Below are 18237 nucleotides of genomic sequence, written 5' to 3' on the forward strand. Positions count from 1 at the left end.
GAGGAGGCGCGCCCTCCCCCCCGCTGGGGGGGGGGGGGGAGAGAAACCACAGTGCGGGCTTCCGAACATTAAGAGAGAGCTGTGGATCTAGCGGGGGAGGACCGAGAAAAGGACGGGCCCGTCTCAGATCCCTCCGCTAAATCCACCCGCGATCCCCACGACAACAGTCTGCGCTGTGCCTCGGCAACAGCGGGATCGTGAGCCTGGCCACTCTCATCAAACACAGCCAGGCGAGAGCGGAGCGTGCGCAGCGAGAGCAGCTCGCAGTGATGACAATCAGCTCCTCGAAAGCTGACCGTGCATGCTCCGCTCCCAAACAAACGACACACAAATCGTGTGTATCCCCCGCCGCCAGATATCGTGGGCAGGGAGGAACACAGCGTTTGTAATGCCGTTCGTTCGCCATATACTTTTTCATGATTGTTTTTTTATATATGCTTGTGCGGACAGACAACAGTAAATAGACAGACACATACACAGAGCGCTACTGAAGAGCAGAAGCTGGTTTGCGCTTTGCCGGATGCGCTTTTATACTTTATGGTGCTTCCGTCACCCTGCTCGTGACGTCTCGCTACTCCATTGGACTGATTTGACACGTGCTTCAGAACGTGGTCACGCAGGAGCGTTCACAAAGCGACTTCGACGCAGCTCGAGTTCCTGAAGGGGAACTAATTAATTGTGTACAGTGGATAACTTAGCTGAGGTAAATCCCACGTTAAGTAATCTGATTTATTGACATCTTTCCGCAGTTGAAACACTGATTGAGCGATTACATAAGACATGATACATTTTGGTGAGCTATACTGTATCTTTCAATATACCTTCTAATGCTCATTCATGTTTATTTTGTGCTATAACTTATTAAAGTGGAAGAGGCTCGTTCTCCGCGCTGCTGCTTGAACTGAGGTGCTACAACGATCTGTCATGTCACATTTAAAAGTCAAGTCAAGTCACCTTTATTTGTATAGCACTTTATACAATACTGATTGTATCAAAGCAGTTTTACAGTGTCAAATAGAAAAAGAGTTTGTCAATAATGCAAGAAGACAATAACAAAGAGTAATTTTTCCAGCTAAAGTCAGTTCATTGATGATTCAGTCTTCATTCAGTTCAGCTCTCTTCCAATAGTGTCTGTGCAATCAGTCAGTCAAGTGTCCCCAACTAACCAAGCCAAAAAGTCATCTAAAAGTTAAAAGTGTCAAAATGGCATTCATTGTTTAAATTCTGAGATAGAATGTACAGGATTTGAAAGCTGAGACTTTGTTTCTTATCAGAAGTAAGAAAGCACAAAGCTCTTTGCGATTATTGGATGGGAAGTGCACTACAAATAATGTTTGGTGTAGAGAAAACCTGCTTTAAAGTCACTATTTTTAACTGTTAATGTTGTCATGTTCATTTTGAGAGCCCTAAATTTAACAGAGAGATTTTCTTCACACACAGTATAAATTGCAGTCTGACATGTTTTTCCGCCACCATTTGATTGACAGGATATAATTGTCCCTGATCGTTAGCTGATTTTGAACAATCGGCCGATGGCTGAAAGTGAAATAAATTGCTTTTTTCAGCCAATATCGATTATTGGCCAATACATCGGTGCATCTCTACACTTAATTTATATATAATACTTTATATTTAATAAATTAACTTTCCTTTGGGTGCAATTTGGGACATGGCCTTATATACATAAAAAACAGTTTAAAAAATGTATTTAAAAAAATAGGGCACAATGTATTTATATAAAGAAATTTTCTGTATTGATTTTTTTTCTGGTGTTTTACCTGTGCTTTGAATTACGTATTGTATTGTGTTGTGTTTTAGGGTTAAAGGAAATGTCTGTAAGCTTAACAGGTAATGTCCTGACAGTAACTTTTCCATTTTTCAATGCATTTTTTTCTGAAAGTATAGAGCTTTCTGCACACAGAGGTGCGTAAAGGTTATCAGTGTGGAAGGGAAATAGGATGTGATTGGCTATGACAGTCATTAGTCGTAGTGACAGCCTGTTAATGCTTTAACTACCCATTTGCGTTCAGTAGACTTGTTCTCCCCTGAAAGAGGCTGAATAATTTGCAGAAGGACAGGAGACATATTTGTGTCTATTCCTCAGGCTCAATCCACAGCCCTTAGGCAAGTCTACATGCCTGATTGATAATACAGAACTTGATCTTCTTAATGAAACGGTGACTCTGCAGTATATCTGATGGCACAAGATTTCATAACCAGGACATACTTGTGAGGGTTTGCATGTCATGTACGCACGTAGTTATCCTGATCTGTTCAGTATTGCTGAAAGAAGAGTAAGGCATGACAAATGTACATGTTCAAGTGATTGGTAATAGATTTGTCTTAATTATCTACAAGGTCTCGGCTCACTATATCACTCTACGAGGTAATTCATCAAGTTGTCTCCAATGCGCTCTCAAATTGTATGATTGAGTATTCCCAACTGGATTCACTGTCTGATAAATTATTCCTTGTGTAGCGAGTGCTAAGACAAAACTCTATCAAGGTTAGCGTGGGATTCGGAATAGCTGCTATACCAGACTAGACAAATACTCTGCAGTGTCTGGTTTCCCTCAGAGGCCTCAATCGGGGTAGGCACAATATTTAATATGATGCAAATGAAAATGAGGCTGTGAGGTATAGAATCTGAGTCTGTTTAATAAGGCAAGACGCTACAGGCAAAATGTTGCCAGTATTTTCTAATTTATTAAGTGATATAAAGAGATTTTTGAAATCCACAATGAAAAAAAACTTAAACTCTTAATGTCAACACAATGAACCTTGTTTTGAACCTTGTTTTATCAAATTCTCATGTTTCTGTTCTGGAAATGTATGAAAATGAGTTCAGATTTCATTAGATAATGCCTCATTTTCATATTTAAACATAACATTTCAAAAGACTAAGCAATTGTCTTAATGTACTGTGATTAATCATTTCGAGAAAGTATTGCGATTTCTATTAGTTAAAAGGTTTACCCCGTTCACCTGTATTGTCTTGCTTAAATTGCACTATTGAATACTGTGCAATGTATTGAATGGACTGTATGTCTGTTCCTCACAGCCTCATTTTCATTTGCATCACATTAAACAGCATCTACCCTGAGGAGGTTCATTGTGGGCATCTAGTATCACGACCACTCACATCATCACATCATAAAACAGCAAATTGGTACCATACTTAAGATGCCATGGTCTGATTAAGTGTGCCTTCACACATCATTATGGCCTAATGAGAGAGTCTCACATCTTCGGCAGGTTGTACACCTTGCCTTCATACCTGCCCGGCTGACTTGATTGATGGCTCGGCATAACACCTGCTACGACGACTTGCACAATTAGCGTGTCCTAATCACAGCTCTACTGTCTAACCATGTTACATCTGACCAAAGTGTTCATCCCCTCTGTTGAATATTACTGTCCCCTAGCAGAGCACATGGACCCTAGTCTTACACAAAAATGGCAGTGTGACAAGAGGGGCGGGGCCAAGAGCCGTGGAAACGGAGCGAGGCAGGTGGAGTAAATGCTAATGCACGACACCTGCGCCACTCACCGGTCTCGGGTCCCACGGAGGAGCTCTGGAAGGATAAAAGGAGGAGTGACGACAGTGTTGGATGAGAGAAGACCAGGCCTGGACTTTATTTTGTGTTTTGGTTCTGTTTGTGCGCGACAGTCGTCTGTTCAGTCGTATTTTATTATTAAAGTTTATAATGTATAAAGTGCATTAGCAGGCAGGTATTAAAATAAATCACCATATGCAATCTGATTGGATGCGTTTACTCAGCAGATTAAAGTCTGCTTGGAAAATTTGTCATTTTAAGGTTCCAGTTTGATAGAATGAGGTTTAATAGTTAATCACTGGGTCGGCCCAAGTTTGCAAGGTCAGTGGCATTAATGTTCAGTTTGAGGCATATTTTTGCAAAATAATCAGTACTTATTAATTTTGGACAGAGAGAAATTCTGATCACAGTGTTTATGCACATATTTTACGACCTGGTCAATTCATCTCAGGTGATCAGTGAAGGTTGCTTGAGCATTTTTAATTAAAAAATAATAATAATAACTGTTGGTTTTGCAATACCACTACATGGAGATAATCACTCAATTAAGCAACCAACTTTACACTTTTTAGACTACTTGATATAGTCTATTTTTTATCCCAAATGGCCCATTTCATAACAAAATCTCATCTATGGTCTGTTTTAGATGTGCATTGAGAACAGTTTGTAATTTGTAGTCTTGCTGTTGCTTCAAATGATGAGTAAATCTGATTGAGAAATGGAGAGAAGTCCTGCGTGATTGTGGGAACATAATTATGCCATAATTGCTTGCCATTTGATGTGCTGTCATTTGTCACAGCCCACAGACAGCAAATAATGGCTTCTGTCATTGTCAGTTTGTCACATTGCCACGCAGCCTTGAGAGAGAATCAGCAAAGAGCTGAATAATATTTGTCCTGAATTACTGATAAGCTAGTCTGCGTTATAGTTTTTTTTGTTGTGTGTATTATATTAAATGTTTTGGGAGGACGCGAAATGGTCAGCCTACCTGTTCCTGGTTAGTTTGTGTGTGAACATATTTTATAATTTGCATATATGCTCTGTTCAGTAACCTAATGACAGAAGACCAATAAACAAAGGCTTCCTGGGGCTAATTTATTTACTTTCCAGTCCACTCAGTGGGAAGAAGACTATTTGAGTGGGAAGAAGAGTAAAAAAAAAAAAAAAAACAACTGCGAAAAAATACTTTCAATTCAACAATTGAAGAGTCGACTCAGTCGAGCTTTCCTGTTTTGCATGGCACAAAAAGTTGCTGCCACTCTAAATCATTCACATTTGAAGTTCACTGTCAGCTACCTAAAGCAGCTACCTATGTAGGCAACAAGCAACTCACTAGATTTTGTAACAAAGCTATATTGTTGTGTATGTGTGTAAGCTCTGACAGTGTGCAAACAGCATGTGTGTAGCCGATGGACGGTTTGCATTGATTCTCGTATCAGCTCTGACAGGTGCTACAGTCTGACATGGCCCAGGTGTCTTGTTTATGCCTGCTGAACACTTTGTGTATTTCTTAAACTAAGTAAACAGAAGCTGCCTGGGGCTAATTTATTCACTCTCCAGTCCGCACAGTGGGATGAACAGTAAGGAACCGCACACACCTGTCAATACCGTGGAACAGACGCTCATAGCACTCGGCCTGGTAAATATAGCAGACATCCACATACAGACATTATCTGTCAGATCGAGATGGACAAATGTGTTCTCGTACGTTTGGAGCTGGATGGAAGCCCTGTGTAGAAAAGCAGTGGTGTTTGATGGACTTTTGAAATGAAGAGGCACTGCTTCCCTTGCCTACTCGGAGAAACCGCCCCTGGTAGAAAGCTTTACAGAGATCTCCTCTGTCTGTCTGCCCCTCTCAGATTAGCAGAGGAATAAGAAGGAACCTGTGAGAGACTCTGGACCTCAATGCTCTACTGGCTATAGTGTTTGTTTGCTCATGATCAAATGCACATTATTATTCTTTAGTTTGGGTTAAACAAATAAATTTAGCTTGGTTGGAACAGCAGCTACGCTAATTATGTCTCTATTTGTTTCTCTGTTTTTGCCACGGGATTGTCATCCCGTGGGAACTAGGATTTACACAAGCTTCAGTCTGGATCCAGAACACCTGAGAAGAGATGATGCCAACCCCTCATAGGACCTCAGATGATGACAACCCTGAAACAACATACAGAACTACCACATTTTGCTATAAGTTTGATTGCATCATAAAATAATTGCTGTTAATAGTGTTCATCGTCTGTTTGATTACGTCTTTAATTGATTTTTCCGTACATTTCTGCCATATGTACATTGACTGACAGTCACTACTGATAAGCTACCACTAAATATTGTAGAAACTTAATTTGCTGTAAAGTTGCTTTGCAATGATTTGTATCGTGAAAAGCGCTGTACAAATAAACTTGAATTGAAAAACTTGAAAACATGAATGAGTGTCTGAGTGCATTTACACAGCTAGGGAATCTGTGTTAGCACAAAGACACACACGCTTGTTTGTTTTATGCTGCTGCTTACTACTAAATTAATCCTATGCAGTGCACTGTAAATAATGTATTTGGACCCACTACAGTACATGATTTCTACATTGAATGTTTAATTCAGTAATTTACTGTTATCATCACAAAAATAAAAATGTTAGCATTTGAAATATGCACTATTGACTATATGCACTATTTGAAAAATATGCACTATTCACACTACCATTCAAAAGTTTGGAGTCGGTAAGACGTTTTAATGTTTTTAAAAGAAGTCTCTCATGATGATTTATTTAATTAAAAAATACAATAAAAACAGGAATATTGTGAAATATTAGTACAATTTAACTAAACACAAATAGCTGTTGTGTATTATGATATATTTTAAAATGTAATTTATTCCTGTGATGGCAAAGCTGAATTTTCAGCAGCCATTACTCCAGACATCAGTGTCACACGATCCTTCAGAAATCATTCTAATATGCTGATTTTCTGCTCAAGAAACATGTCTTATTATTATCAGTGTTGAAAACAGTTGTCCTGATCATAATCTTCCTGACCCCAAACTTTTGAACGGTAATGTATCTTAACTCTTCACAATCTGATCAAATGATAAGTCATTAAAAAGATGTAAAAATTGTGGCTGATATTAACCTGTTTGTAGTTCATTCATCACACAACAAGACATGGAAGGTTAATTGGAAGCTTTGCTTTTTGGGATACACTGTTCTGTGCAGTATGCTCTGTGTATACTGCTCCTTTTTGTAAATGTCGTAGGTCATCCAGGGATTTTGTGCATATAGAAATTTTGCACACTGTGAACAGTATACACTGGGTAATAGACATCCATATTATTGGTCAGTATGAACCCATAGAATGTAGTATATTGATGTTAAAACCTTGAGTATATATACTATATGCTACATAACTCTTTTTTAAGCTTAATCAAAAACAGTTATACAATGTATAAAATATAGTTTTTGTAGAAACAATCTTGCTGACCATGGGAGAGTGAGTTTCTCCTGCAGAGATTTGTTTTCTCTCAAGGTTTGATCGTCCGCTCATCTATACTATGTTAGGAATTCTCAAGGCTCTGATCTTATGTAGAACTCGTAGAGCTCTTTTGAAATGATATTGTGAAGAGTGCTGTAGAAGAGCTACCTGTACCTTGAATTGAACTATACAGTAGTTTTCATTTGCACACTGTAATTTTACCTTTGGTTTAGTCTCGCACAGCCAACAATGAACACATTCCTAATCGTATTCCATATTAGCTTGTCATTGCACTATAACGGTGCCCTTAACCTCCCTTAGAACTTCAAGAAATCCATTATTTCATAGTGCATGGTGTGTGTGTGTGTGTGTGTGTGTGTGTGTGTGTGAATATACCAAGACTGCTTTGTTTTCCAATTCTCCACAGGTAAATAAATATTCCCTGTGTGCATTGTAGAGGAGCCGTAACCATAGAAATGAATATTTGATTTATTCCAGAAAGAGCCAAGCTCTTTGGCTTGAGTGCTTGCAAACAATGTGTTTGGGTAGAAAGCCGGCACCCAGCAGCACAGCATCACAGATGTCTTCTCAAAATCACATGACTCATTCCAGCCCTGGCAGACTTCTGAGTGTCCTGGCCATTCCTTGGCCACATGGGCGAGTGTCACTCCTCAACCTGTACGGGTCACTAATGCCAGCAATGCTGCTGTTCATTTCTGTATTTTTTTATGTTTTTATAAATTATAAATTAATTTGCTGTTGTTGTTGTTGCATTTAGAGTAGGTCTGTTGAAGTGTCTGTTAAAGTAAGTAATTTTCTATTCAAGTCTAACTCTGACAAGCGAGATGGACCCTTACAACCCCTACCATAACCTTGTTTTTCAGACTTAGCCATTGTGTTCTCTACTAACCATGCATTTGTGTGTGTTTCTTTCCCTAGTGTCTGTACGGCTGTTATGTCCACTCCTCCATCATTCCCACCTTCCACCGCAGGTGCTACTGGCTTTTACAGGTAAGACTGCCAGAGACTTGGACACCTGTTGGGAACGCAGTTAGCTACTGTTATTTTTCTGATGCCATCGTATTTTTTGCCCCTCTTTTTCCCCTTTTTGTTTGGAGCTATGAAGCACACCTTCAAGTGTAACTCAGCTGTAATGGAGACAGGCAGGGAGATTAAACATAACCCCTTAGCCCGCTGGAGCCTGAGCTCACCAACTGATCAAAGCTAACCTCGAAACTACAGCCCATCACAGGCAGAGGTCCAGGGAGGAAATGCATGCAGATGAAGCCTTTAAAAGAGCACAGACAATAGATATTCGTGCTTCTAGGCCATATACTTAGGGATGGACTCAGAAGTGACAGCAACCATCAATTATGAAACACAATAATTGCATGACTTTTTTCACACTGATCAGAAAGCAATTTGATTCAACAATCTGAATTAGTATCACATTTTTAATTAAAAAATAACATAAGCACAAACAATATAGGTCAAATCACTAGCTGACGTTTAACAGGTGTTTGTGTAAATCTCAAACCCTAAACATGAACAATAGCAATAGTAAGGCTTGACTTAGCAGTCACTAATTAATGTTAAAAACACTGTTTATTTTCTAGGGTTCACTGTGATACAAAGTGCTCTTAATTGGAAGAACATTAGTGATTCAGCAGCGTCTTACTTGCTACAGGCATTGAAAAGAGAAAAGTGAAAGCTTGTAAAGCAACATTTCCATCTCCACAGAAATATTATTCTCAGTCTGTCCCATGTTGAGCTGACTCATGTTCTACTTCACTGCTGCTTCAGGTGCTCAATTTCTGTGTCCAGGATGTTCCAGCATGATTTTGTCTTATACATATGGTATCAGTTTCTGGGGCCTGGTGGCACCCTCACTGTGTCCCAGTAATCTCAGCTTCAGACGGACCGCCCAGTGTCCGTTCAATGACTGTCTGATACATATTGCATAAAAATCTCATCAGTTTTGATCTTTTGAGCATAAAGTATAAGTGTAAATATGAAACAAACTCATGGTGATCATTTTCCATGTGAGCAGGTATCTATTCTGTCACCTAAGCCAAACTAAGATGCTAATGTGGACCAGACTTTTTGTGGTTTTGTCAGAATTCTATTTATGCAACACTTTTGCCCCAGAGTGCAGATTCATAAAGGTTACATGGCCGCTAAGAACGCACATAACCCAATCCAAGCACAGTCAGGCCTCAAACGATGACACAAGACTACATTTTCAGGGAATGTGGTCACAGAGAGTGAAGGAAGGGGGAAACGTACAGAAAGCAAAGAGGTGGCAAGTGTGGCTTTCTTTTTATCCAGTCCAGATCTTCTTTATTGAGAAAAGTCTCAGTAATAAGACAGGGGAGGAGAGGAGGTAATGAGAAAAAAAGCCTATGAGGAATCTTGGCACTCCTTCCCTCTAAAACGCTTTTCCCTCAGATAGTTCCTCATTCTTCCAGGCATGTCTCTGTGGCATTGCGCAGCTCTGCTCTTCTCGCTCTGCATAACGGCAGAGACCTGCTGAGGGGACTTATATTATCGCCGCTTACCCAGAATGCTTTGCACCTCGTTGGCCCATCTGAAAAGTTTTCACTCTCGCAGAATAGACTGTCTGGGAGAGGGAATGACTGTTTAGAGATTTAAGGTGTTAAGGGCATATTATCTTTTACACACACAGCACATACACACACTCCCTCTGTGTCTGTTCCGGTCCCGCACTTGATTGATTTAATTGTTCCACGTCTCATTCTCTTGTTTAGTGCTAATCGAATGTAATTCCTCAGCTCTCCTTCTTCATCTAATCCTACATTACAGGGCTGAGGTGTGGCAGCCGGTGACACAAACCCGGATGTCATTATTATATTAATAAGGCTGAATGTGAGGCCACACTTCATTTGTCTGCCAGGCTGGCAGATCTTTAGATAGTGGTCAAGAGGCTTTGCTGAGACCTCTTTATTGTGCAAAAGGAGAGCTGTGCTATGTTGGGGAATGAAATGACGCATAAGACAGAATATTGTCCAGATGAATCAAGAAACTGGCAGCAAACCTGCGACCGCCTCCACCCCCATGTCTCTCTCTCTGTTTATCTCTCTCCCTGTTTCTGTCTTCCTCCTTCCCTCCCGAGCCTTCTCCCCATGATTGATTGCAAGGTATGGTTTCTCCATTGAGGATCCGGATGAGTTGGACCATGTATTCCAGTATTCATCTCCCTGTCCCACTTCACATACATGCTCATTAAAATAAACAAGCATGCTCATATAGAAGGAGAGATGGATGCTCTCTTTTTCTCTTCACGATCTGTCTTACACACACTGCCTGTCAGACTCACTAAATTTGGCATAGAGTGCCAGCGTGTCCGTGATGCTGAAAACTAGTTAAACTGTGATCAGTTATTCAGGTGCTCCAAAAGAAGTGCACTTTACAGACTTGCTTTAATTTTAAAGCTTCATGACGTGCTTTGAAATCTCACTGTTACCTAAATGTCGACCTTGGCATGCATGCATCGTGCTTTAAAGATCAATATTACATTTCCATTTTCTGACCCATCTGATGAGTTGAACCCCCTCACCTCGTCATCTTCTTTGTATTTGTTTGTGGCCGCTAGGCTGGTGTAAATTAGCCTGAGGCGTGAGGCAGACTCTTCCTTTTTGTCCGGACAGGCACTGCTCTTCATTTATTTATTCATAGCCGGTTGTTTGTGTAGCCACACCAAATATGGGACCGCACACTTTCCGGGCCTAGAGTAATGTATATTTAACGTTGCTTACGCTCCCAGACAGAGTCATTTATGAGACAAAGCTCTATTGGACTATTTTAACGGATGGGGACATTAATACAGCCCGTGTTTGCTTGTGTTTGTTATTGCCAAATTGTTTAGGGTGCTGAATACACAAAAGAGAAATGATGGCGTATTGATTTCAGGGCTATGGGATTAATGTCTGTTATGAGGTGTCGATGTGGTAAGTTGAAAGTTTATGCTGTTGCATGGATCAGCGGCTGAGTATTGATTGAGAAGTCTTAGAACTCGAGGCTTCTGGCTACTGTAAGAGAACATGTGTATTGGAGTTTGACTCTTTATGTCTGGTCACTGGCCCTGGATGTGTGATTTATACAGTATAGGAATATTTGGATGCTGGTTATTAGCTTTATAAAAGCTGAGGGGTGTGTTTTCTTCTATATTCTTCTCTGTTGTAGTATTTACAAACAGCGGCGATAAAGTGTGAAGGACAGTATGAAGAGTACGGTATGTCTTGCTTTAAAACGCAAGCGTACACATGGATCTCAATCCAGGACTGTGCATTAATATTTAGACACTGTTCATTCACATGCCCTCTTGACTCATCGAGCTTCTGCACTGATTCAGGTCATGCATGCTGCAGAAGCCCTATACAAAATAACAAATATTGTATATGTCCCTTCAGCCAGCTGAAAGTCAACATCTTAAAGCTATTAAATGTAAACTGTTAAACTATTCTGGTTATAGAGTGGGGGAACTATGAAGTCAGAACCCAGAAGTGCAATTCGCAATGGGTTCCTTCGAGATTTTCCTATGGGGTTTTATAATGGGGTTTTTCAATTTATGAGTAAAATAAAGCCTGTGGTAAACATAACTTGGCGATACTTTTATGTTTTGTTCTATAGATAGATAGAGAGAGAGAGAGATAGATGCTGTGTCAGTGCTACATAAGGCCACATCAGAGTAGAGCACATGGGACCTCCTCTATAATGATTCCCTCATTCATAAACATCGGCATATCCCTTTCCCACACCTGCCTCCACCTGCTCTTCATCATAGCAGTGGTCCAATTTCCCGTCATTGTACGTCAGCTGTCCCAGTAGCCCACGCTCTCATTTTCATCCATCTCGGCCTACATCCTCTCTTACACACTCTCCAACTCACACAGACACCCCTCTTACACACAATGTATGTGCATTGTGTAGCCTTTCTCACACACTTAGCATATTAAACACATTTCTATTCATGATCTTTAATGTTATTTATCCTAGTAGGACATATTCCTAGATCAAAATCCTTCATGATAAGTCAGTTTTTAGAGTTATGTTTAGGCCCACATTCTTGCAAACAGTGTCTGCTATGCAAGCCCAATTTCATGCACTGTTGCATTCTGAAATGAGCCGCAAGTGAGTGTTACATTGTCATCATTGCCACAAGGGGCGCTATAGGCATAACCTTAACCTGTGTTCTTCTATGGTTAGTTGACTCTTTCAGTTCAGCTTCTGATATGACAGAGCTAACAGTTGTTAGTATTCAGTTTATGGGCAACAGCAAGGTAATAATGCATGTTATGTATGTATCTGCATACTGTATGTTTATGTTCTTAAAGGAATGGGTCACCCAGAAATGAAAATTCTGTCATTATTTACTCACCCTCAAGTTATTCCAAACCTATAAGATGTTTTCGTCTGTGGAGCGCAAAAAAAAAAATCAGAGTTTTTTTGTTTTGTTTTGTTTTGTTTTTTGGTCCATACAATGAAAGCCAGTGGGGTCCAATGTTAAATTGAGCTCCTTTGATTTTCATTGTGTAGTAAAAAACATTTGACAGAATTAGAAATAAACCATAATTTGTGTTCTCCTGAAGAAAGGTCATACAGGTTTGGAACAACATGAGAGGTGAGTAAATTACAGAATGTTAATTTTTGAGTGAACTATCTCTTTAAATTCACATCTTGATCAGACAAATATTTCTGTAAGCTTTAGCATTAAAGGAATAGTCCACCCAAAAATGAAAATGCTAAAATAATTTATTCACCCTCATGTTGGTCCAAAGCCATAAGACTTAGGTTTCTTTAAAAATATTTTAATTTGTGGTTTGAATTCCAAGTAACCAAAACTTCCAAAGAAGATCCAAAAGGGTCATAAAGGCGTTGTAAAACAATTGATGACAATCATATGATGTCTTGTGTAGAGAGACAATAACTTTATATGATGAACAGATTACATTTAGGCTTTTATTAACATATAAAAACACAAACATAGAACACATCACATACCGTAAACTTGGAATCTTAAAACTTAATTTGTGCTTCAAATATTAATCAAAGTCTTTCCAAAGGTTTGGAAGGACATAAGGGGTGAATAAATAATTATTTTCATTTTTGGGTAAACTATTTCTTTAAGGATAGTGTCATGTAGGATAGAGAAAGACTGTAAATAAGTGAGATGGAGAGTGTATAAGCAGAAGTAACATTTAGTCCTCCATCACCCACTTTTTAAACTTTTCACACTCTCTTCCCTTCACTCATCACACACTCCTCTCCTCCTGACCCCATCAGCTCTTCAGTCAGGTCAGAACATTGCTCTCCCATTGAGAGAGACTTCCTTCATATTAAGGGTCACTGACCAGCAGCAGAGTGAACGAAAATGAACTTTTCCTTCTCTTTGTCTCTGTCTATGTGTCTTGCTGCTGTGGGCCAATGTGTATCTGGGGCTCCCTCTGATCGTCCCTTAATTTTAGGCTCTTTTGCATGCCACTTTTCCCATTATCACCCCCATACAGAAGTCGTTCACGTGGACACCGAGCAGAGAGAGAGAGGGAGAGCCAGGAATTGAGATGGCTGCTTAATAATTCAGAGCTCTGTGAAAGGGCAGGAGTCTGCTGGTGAGCCAAACTGACATTCAGCCAGTTATTGAGCGCCGGCCGCTGGCAGTCGTGTGTGTCCAGCCGTTTCCCTCTGTGCGTCTGGGACATTAGAGTAGGAGATTGACCTGCCTTATTGTGTTAATCCAACTCTTACCTATAGACCCAGTAGCCCGCATCACATGGCATGAAATGCGCTTCATGGGCCGCAGGTAATGCGGGCATCTCGGTGTGATCACTGCTTTTCTATTAGGACACTGTCTGGAGAGCCAGGGAGCGCTACACTCTGTTGGCTGGTTAACTTGTTTTTGTGTTGGCCGAGTTTACACCTGGTATTAACGACAGTTTTAGACAATCTGTTTGAAACAGGATGGCACTAAATCAGGATTTAACAATAAGGATTTTGTTTTTCTGCTGGCTCAGTAGTTTCGATTTTCACTTGCCCTACCAACCTTTGTACTACCAACACTTTCATTTAATGATACATTTTTACTTGTAGCAATGCATTTTTATATTTGCTAGAAATATTTATTTTAGAATATGTTTTTATACTTAATGAGTTTTAATAAGCTTTTAATAAAGTTTTGTCACTTTTTTGTTCCTAAAGAAAAAAATACTGAACAAAAAAATTTGTAAAAAAAAAAAATGTATGAAGAATACATTTTTACAAATAAATAAATGTTTTAATATTTGCTTGAAATATTTTCTATTTTTAGTTTTTTTTAATTTATTTATTGTTAAGGTTTCATTATATTTTGTTCATGGGGGGAAATTATTTCATAAAAACGTAATATTTAATGAAAAATAAATACTTAAAAATTAATACATGTTTTAATATTTGCTAGAATTTCTTTTATTATTAAATGTTACATCTGGTACAAAATTCATTAAAATGTTCATTAAATTTTTTTCTTTACAAAAGGAAAATGTGCAACAATTGGAAATTACACAGCTATACATTCAATAGTTTAATAAATGCATTTTGCTGCAAAACGATGTATAATATGGAAAATTACTGATTGGCTTGTAGTTTTTAGCTGTGCATAAATCCTATGTAACTATTCTTAATGAAGTCTATCACAAATCAGCAAAATTTGCAACAACAATGTATAATATGTAACGAATCAGCTCATGAGGAAATATGAATAATTAACCATAATTAGTTATAATTAATTATTCATATTTTAGATCCGCTGTAGATATTTAGCTGACCTCTCAGGGTCAACTGTCTTGTCAATTCTAAGAACGTTAGTTTCCTGGTTAAGGGAAATAACTTTCTTACTGTATAATTCTACAAAAGCTTGTAGCATAAATCTGCATGATTAAGTGACTCCAGTTATGAGCAAACAATGAACAACGTCAAGTGTGATACAAGTAAGGTTTTATTAACTACATAAACACTTAAACTAGTCTAACATACTACATAAACACATAAACTGGTCTAACATCCTACCTAAACACATCAACTGGTCTAACATACACATACACACACACACACGCATACAGTTGGTATAGGAAAATAAGAAAGGGTTAAAGCTTAACTCAGTACAGAAAGAGAAATAAGGACTATGAAGTTATAGAACCATTTGCATATTCAGCAGACCTACACCTGAGGGATACGTCAGATTCTTAGTTCAAACACACCTTCGTAAAAAGGCGAATTCATAGATACTAAACATGGTAAGGTTATATATATGTACGCTGACAGGAGTGTGTTTCGATTATAAGCCTGCATAACAGTATACAATTTCCAAGACAAAATACACGATGACAATAATATACCCAATGACCTGAAGGATCATGTGTGTTCATTCAAAGAAAGGTTTTCCTATTAATTAATTAGCAAAGAAAAGTCCTTCCCTTGTGGATTTTCCTTATGGGCAAGGAAGCGATTTTCTTCACCTAAATTCCAGGAGGTCGTAAATGTATCGGGTGTCAGCATTGCTATGGAACCAGGGGCCTGTTCAGCTTCCTGGGGTGTTACAGAGTATTTGTTAAATCTAGCTAACAAAATATATATTGTGTGTTTGAGTGGTCCAGACGCTACAAATACAAAGCAGAAAAAGGTTTTATTTTTGGTTGTTATCTTTTTAGTTCCCCTTCAGGAACTCGAGCTGCGTCGAATCGCTTTGGGAACGCTCCTGCGTGACCGCGTTCTGAAGCACGTGTCAAATCAGTCCAATGGAGCAGCGAGACATTACAAGCGGGGTGACGTAAGCACCAGAAAGTATAAAAGCGCATCCAGCAGAGCGCAAACCAGCTTCTGCTCTTCAGTAGCGCTCTGTGTATGTGTCTGTCAATTTACTGTTGTCTGTCAGCACAAGCATATATAAAAAACAATCATGAAAAAGTCTATGGCGCGCGAACGGCATTACAAACGTTGTGTTTCTCCCTGCCCACGATATCTGGTGGCGGGGGATACACACGATTTGTGTGTCGTTTGTTTAGGAGCGGAGCATGCACGGTCAGCTTTCGAGCAGTTGATTGTCATCACTGCGAGTTATTCTCGCTGCTTATGCTCCGCTCTCGCCTGGCTGTGTTTGATGAGAGTGGCCAGGCTCGCGATCCCGCTGGCAGCGGTCCCGCTGTTGCCGAGGCACTGTTGTCGTGGGGATCGCGGGTGGATTTAGCGGAGGGATCCGAGACGGGCTCGTCCTTTTCTCGGTCCTCACCCGCTAGACGCTTCATCTATCTTCCTGTGATGAGATGAGTGTCGAGACAGAGGAGACTGTGGACTCGCCACCACAGTCCCTCGTGTATGAGGTGTGATTCGTGATTATGGGGTGTGTTTTGTGCATTCGCCAAAATAAAATATCGTTTGGCCAGCCTAGAAACAGGACGCTCGTCCTAAAAATAATTAGACGAGCATTTTCTGAATCCAGATCACAGCCTTCACGACGGGGGCCTTCCGTTTTCCCCGATCTCCATGCTGAGGTGTCAAGATCGTGGGAGAAACCGTATTCATCCCGTATTACAGCCCCACAGTCTCGAATTATTCAAAAGAACATCGTGTCATAAAGCTCCTTATATCGCCAGTCTCAAAAACAGAGCATTGCAACCCGCACCCCTCTACAGAAAGATCGGGGGTCGGGGCGATGCTCTCAGTTGGGAACTTCTAGACCAAAAACGGATCTGCGGACTGTTATTTGTCTAAGAGGACCTCGGCTAAATAGTCCTACCATTGTCAGGTCCCTGAGGGCAGCCCACCTGGCGAGGAAAGGATAACACCTCAGTATACGGTGCCCAATCCTCCTCAGTGCCCTCACAGAGGCTTATTGATACCCCTGCCACCTCAAGCTTCAGGGCTCAGTGAGCTCCGACGAGCGAAAATCCCAGCTGCCGCCCGGCAACGGTACGGCACGGGAGAGCTCGCCCCCTCAAGTGAGGGTGCTACAGCAGTCAGGTCGGTTGTTCACTCAGTGCCCTCATGGAGGTTCATTGATACCCCTGCCACCTCAAGCTTCAGGGCTCAGTGAGCTCCGACGAGCGAAATTCCCAGCTGCCGCCCGGCAACGGTACGGCACGGGAGAGCTCGCCCCTTCAAGTGAGGGTGCTACAGCAGTCAGGTCGGTTGTTCCCTGCCGGTCATCCGCTTCAGGGCACCGAACTGGCTCCTCTAATAATACCAGAGGCCAGCCTCGAGAGGCTGGTTCCCTTAGTAGATTTTCTGGTAGCGTGGAAACTTCTACCAAATATCTCAAAATGGGTTCTGCAGATTGTAGAGAAAGGTTACAGAATAGAACCATAGAACGTCTTTTACAGCCGTTACTTCATCGTTCCAAAGAAGGATGGGGGGGTTGCGTCAAGGCCCGACGTTAGGGGCTCCTTGTCGTCGTGTAACGCCAATGACGGATGCCTCTCTCATGGGCTGGGGAGCGGTCATCAGTGGCCGCTCTGCCCAGGGTCTGTGGGAAGGCCATAATCTCTTTTGGCACATCAACTGCCGGGAAATGCTGGCCGTGTTTCGAGCTCTGACACACTTCCTTCCAGACCTAAGGGGGCATCATGTGCTTGTCCGCACAGACAACACATCGGTGGTCTCCTACATCAATCGGCAGGGGGCCCCTTGTACAAGCTGGCACGCCAGATCCTTCTGTGGACTCAGGGGAAGCTCCTCGCTCTAAGAGCAGTTTATATCCCTGGGTATCTAAATCGGGGGGAAGATATCCTGTCGAGACAGGGGTTTAGGCCCGGGGGATGGAGGCTATACCCCGAGGTGGTGGAGCTCATTTGGAGGGAATTTGGCCAGGCGGAAGTGGATCTATTTGCGTCGCAGGAATCGACACACTGTCCGCTCTGGTTCTCCCTCACGCATCCAGCTCCACTGTGGCTTGATGCCATGGTGCAGATGTGGCCGAGGCTTCGTCTGTACGCTTTTCCCTCGATCGCTCTGCTCCCGGGAGTTCTGGAGAGGATACGCCGTGATGGGGTTCGTCTGTTGCTAGTAGCCCCATTCTGGCCGGCCCGAGTATGGTTCTCGGACTTGTTGTCCCTCCTCGACGGCTCTCCGCTGGGAAACAGTACGCCTTGAAGTGGAAACTTTTCGCTTCATGGTGCGGACAGCGACGGCAGGATCCAGTCAACTGCCCAATTGGTACAGTTCTG

General features: G+C 41.1%; 1 protein-coding gene across 1 annotated transcript in view; it reads left to right on the forward strand.

The window, feature by feature from the left end:
* LOC107586544 (calmodulin-binding transcription activator 1-like) overlaps positions 1–18237 on the forward strand; it is a 491571-nt gene that overhangs the window by 375159 nt on the left and 98175 nt on the right. Inside the window, exon 6 of the mRNA XM_016273968.1 lies at positions 7964–8035. Within this exon, the coding sequence (XP_016129454.1) occupies positions 7964–8035 (72 nt within the window). The remainder of the gene's footprint in view (positions 1–7963; positions 8036–18237) is intronic.

This window comes from Sinocyclocheilus grahami, unplaced genomic scaffold, assembly GCF_001515645.1.
Source record: "Sinocyclocheilus grahami isolate Dianchi unplaced genomic scaffold, SAMN03320097.WGS_v1.1 scaffold83.1, whole genome shotgun sequence".
Taxonomy (NCBI): Eukaryota; Metazoa; Chordata; class Actinopteri; order Cypriniformes; family Cyprinidae; genus Sinocyclocheilus; species Sinocyclocheilus grahami.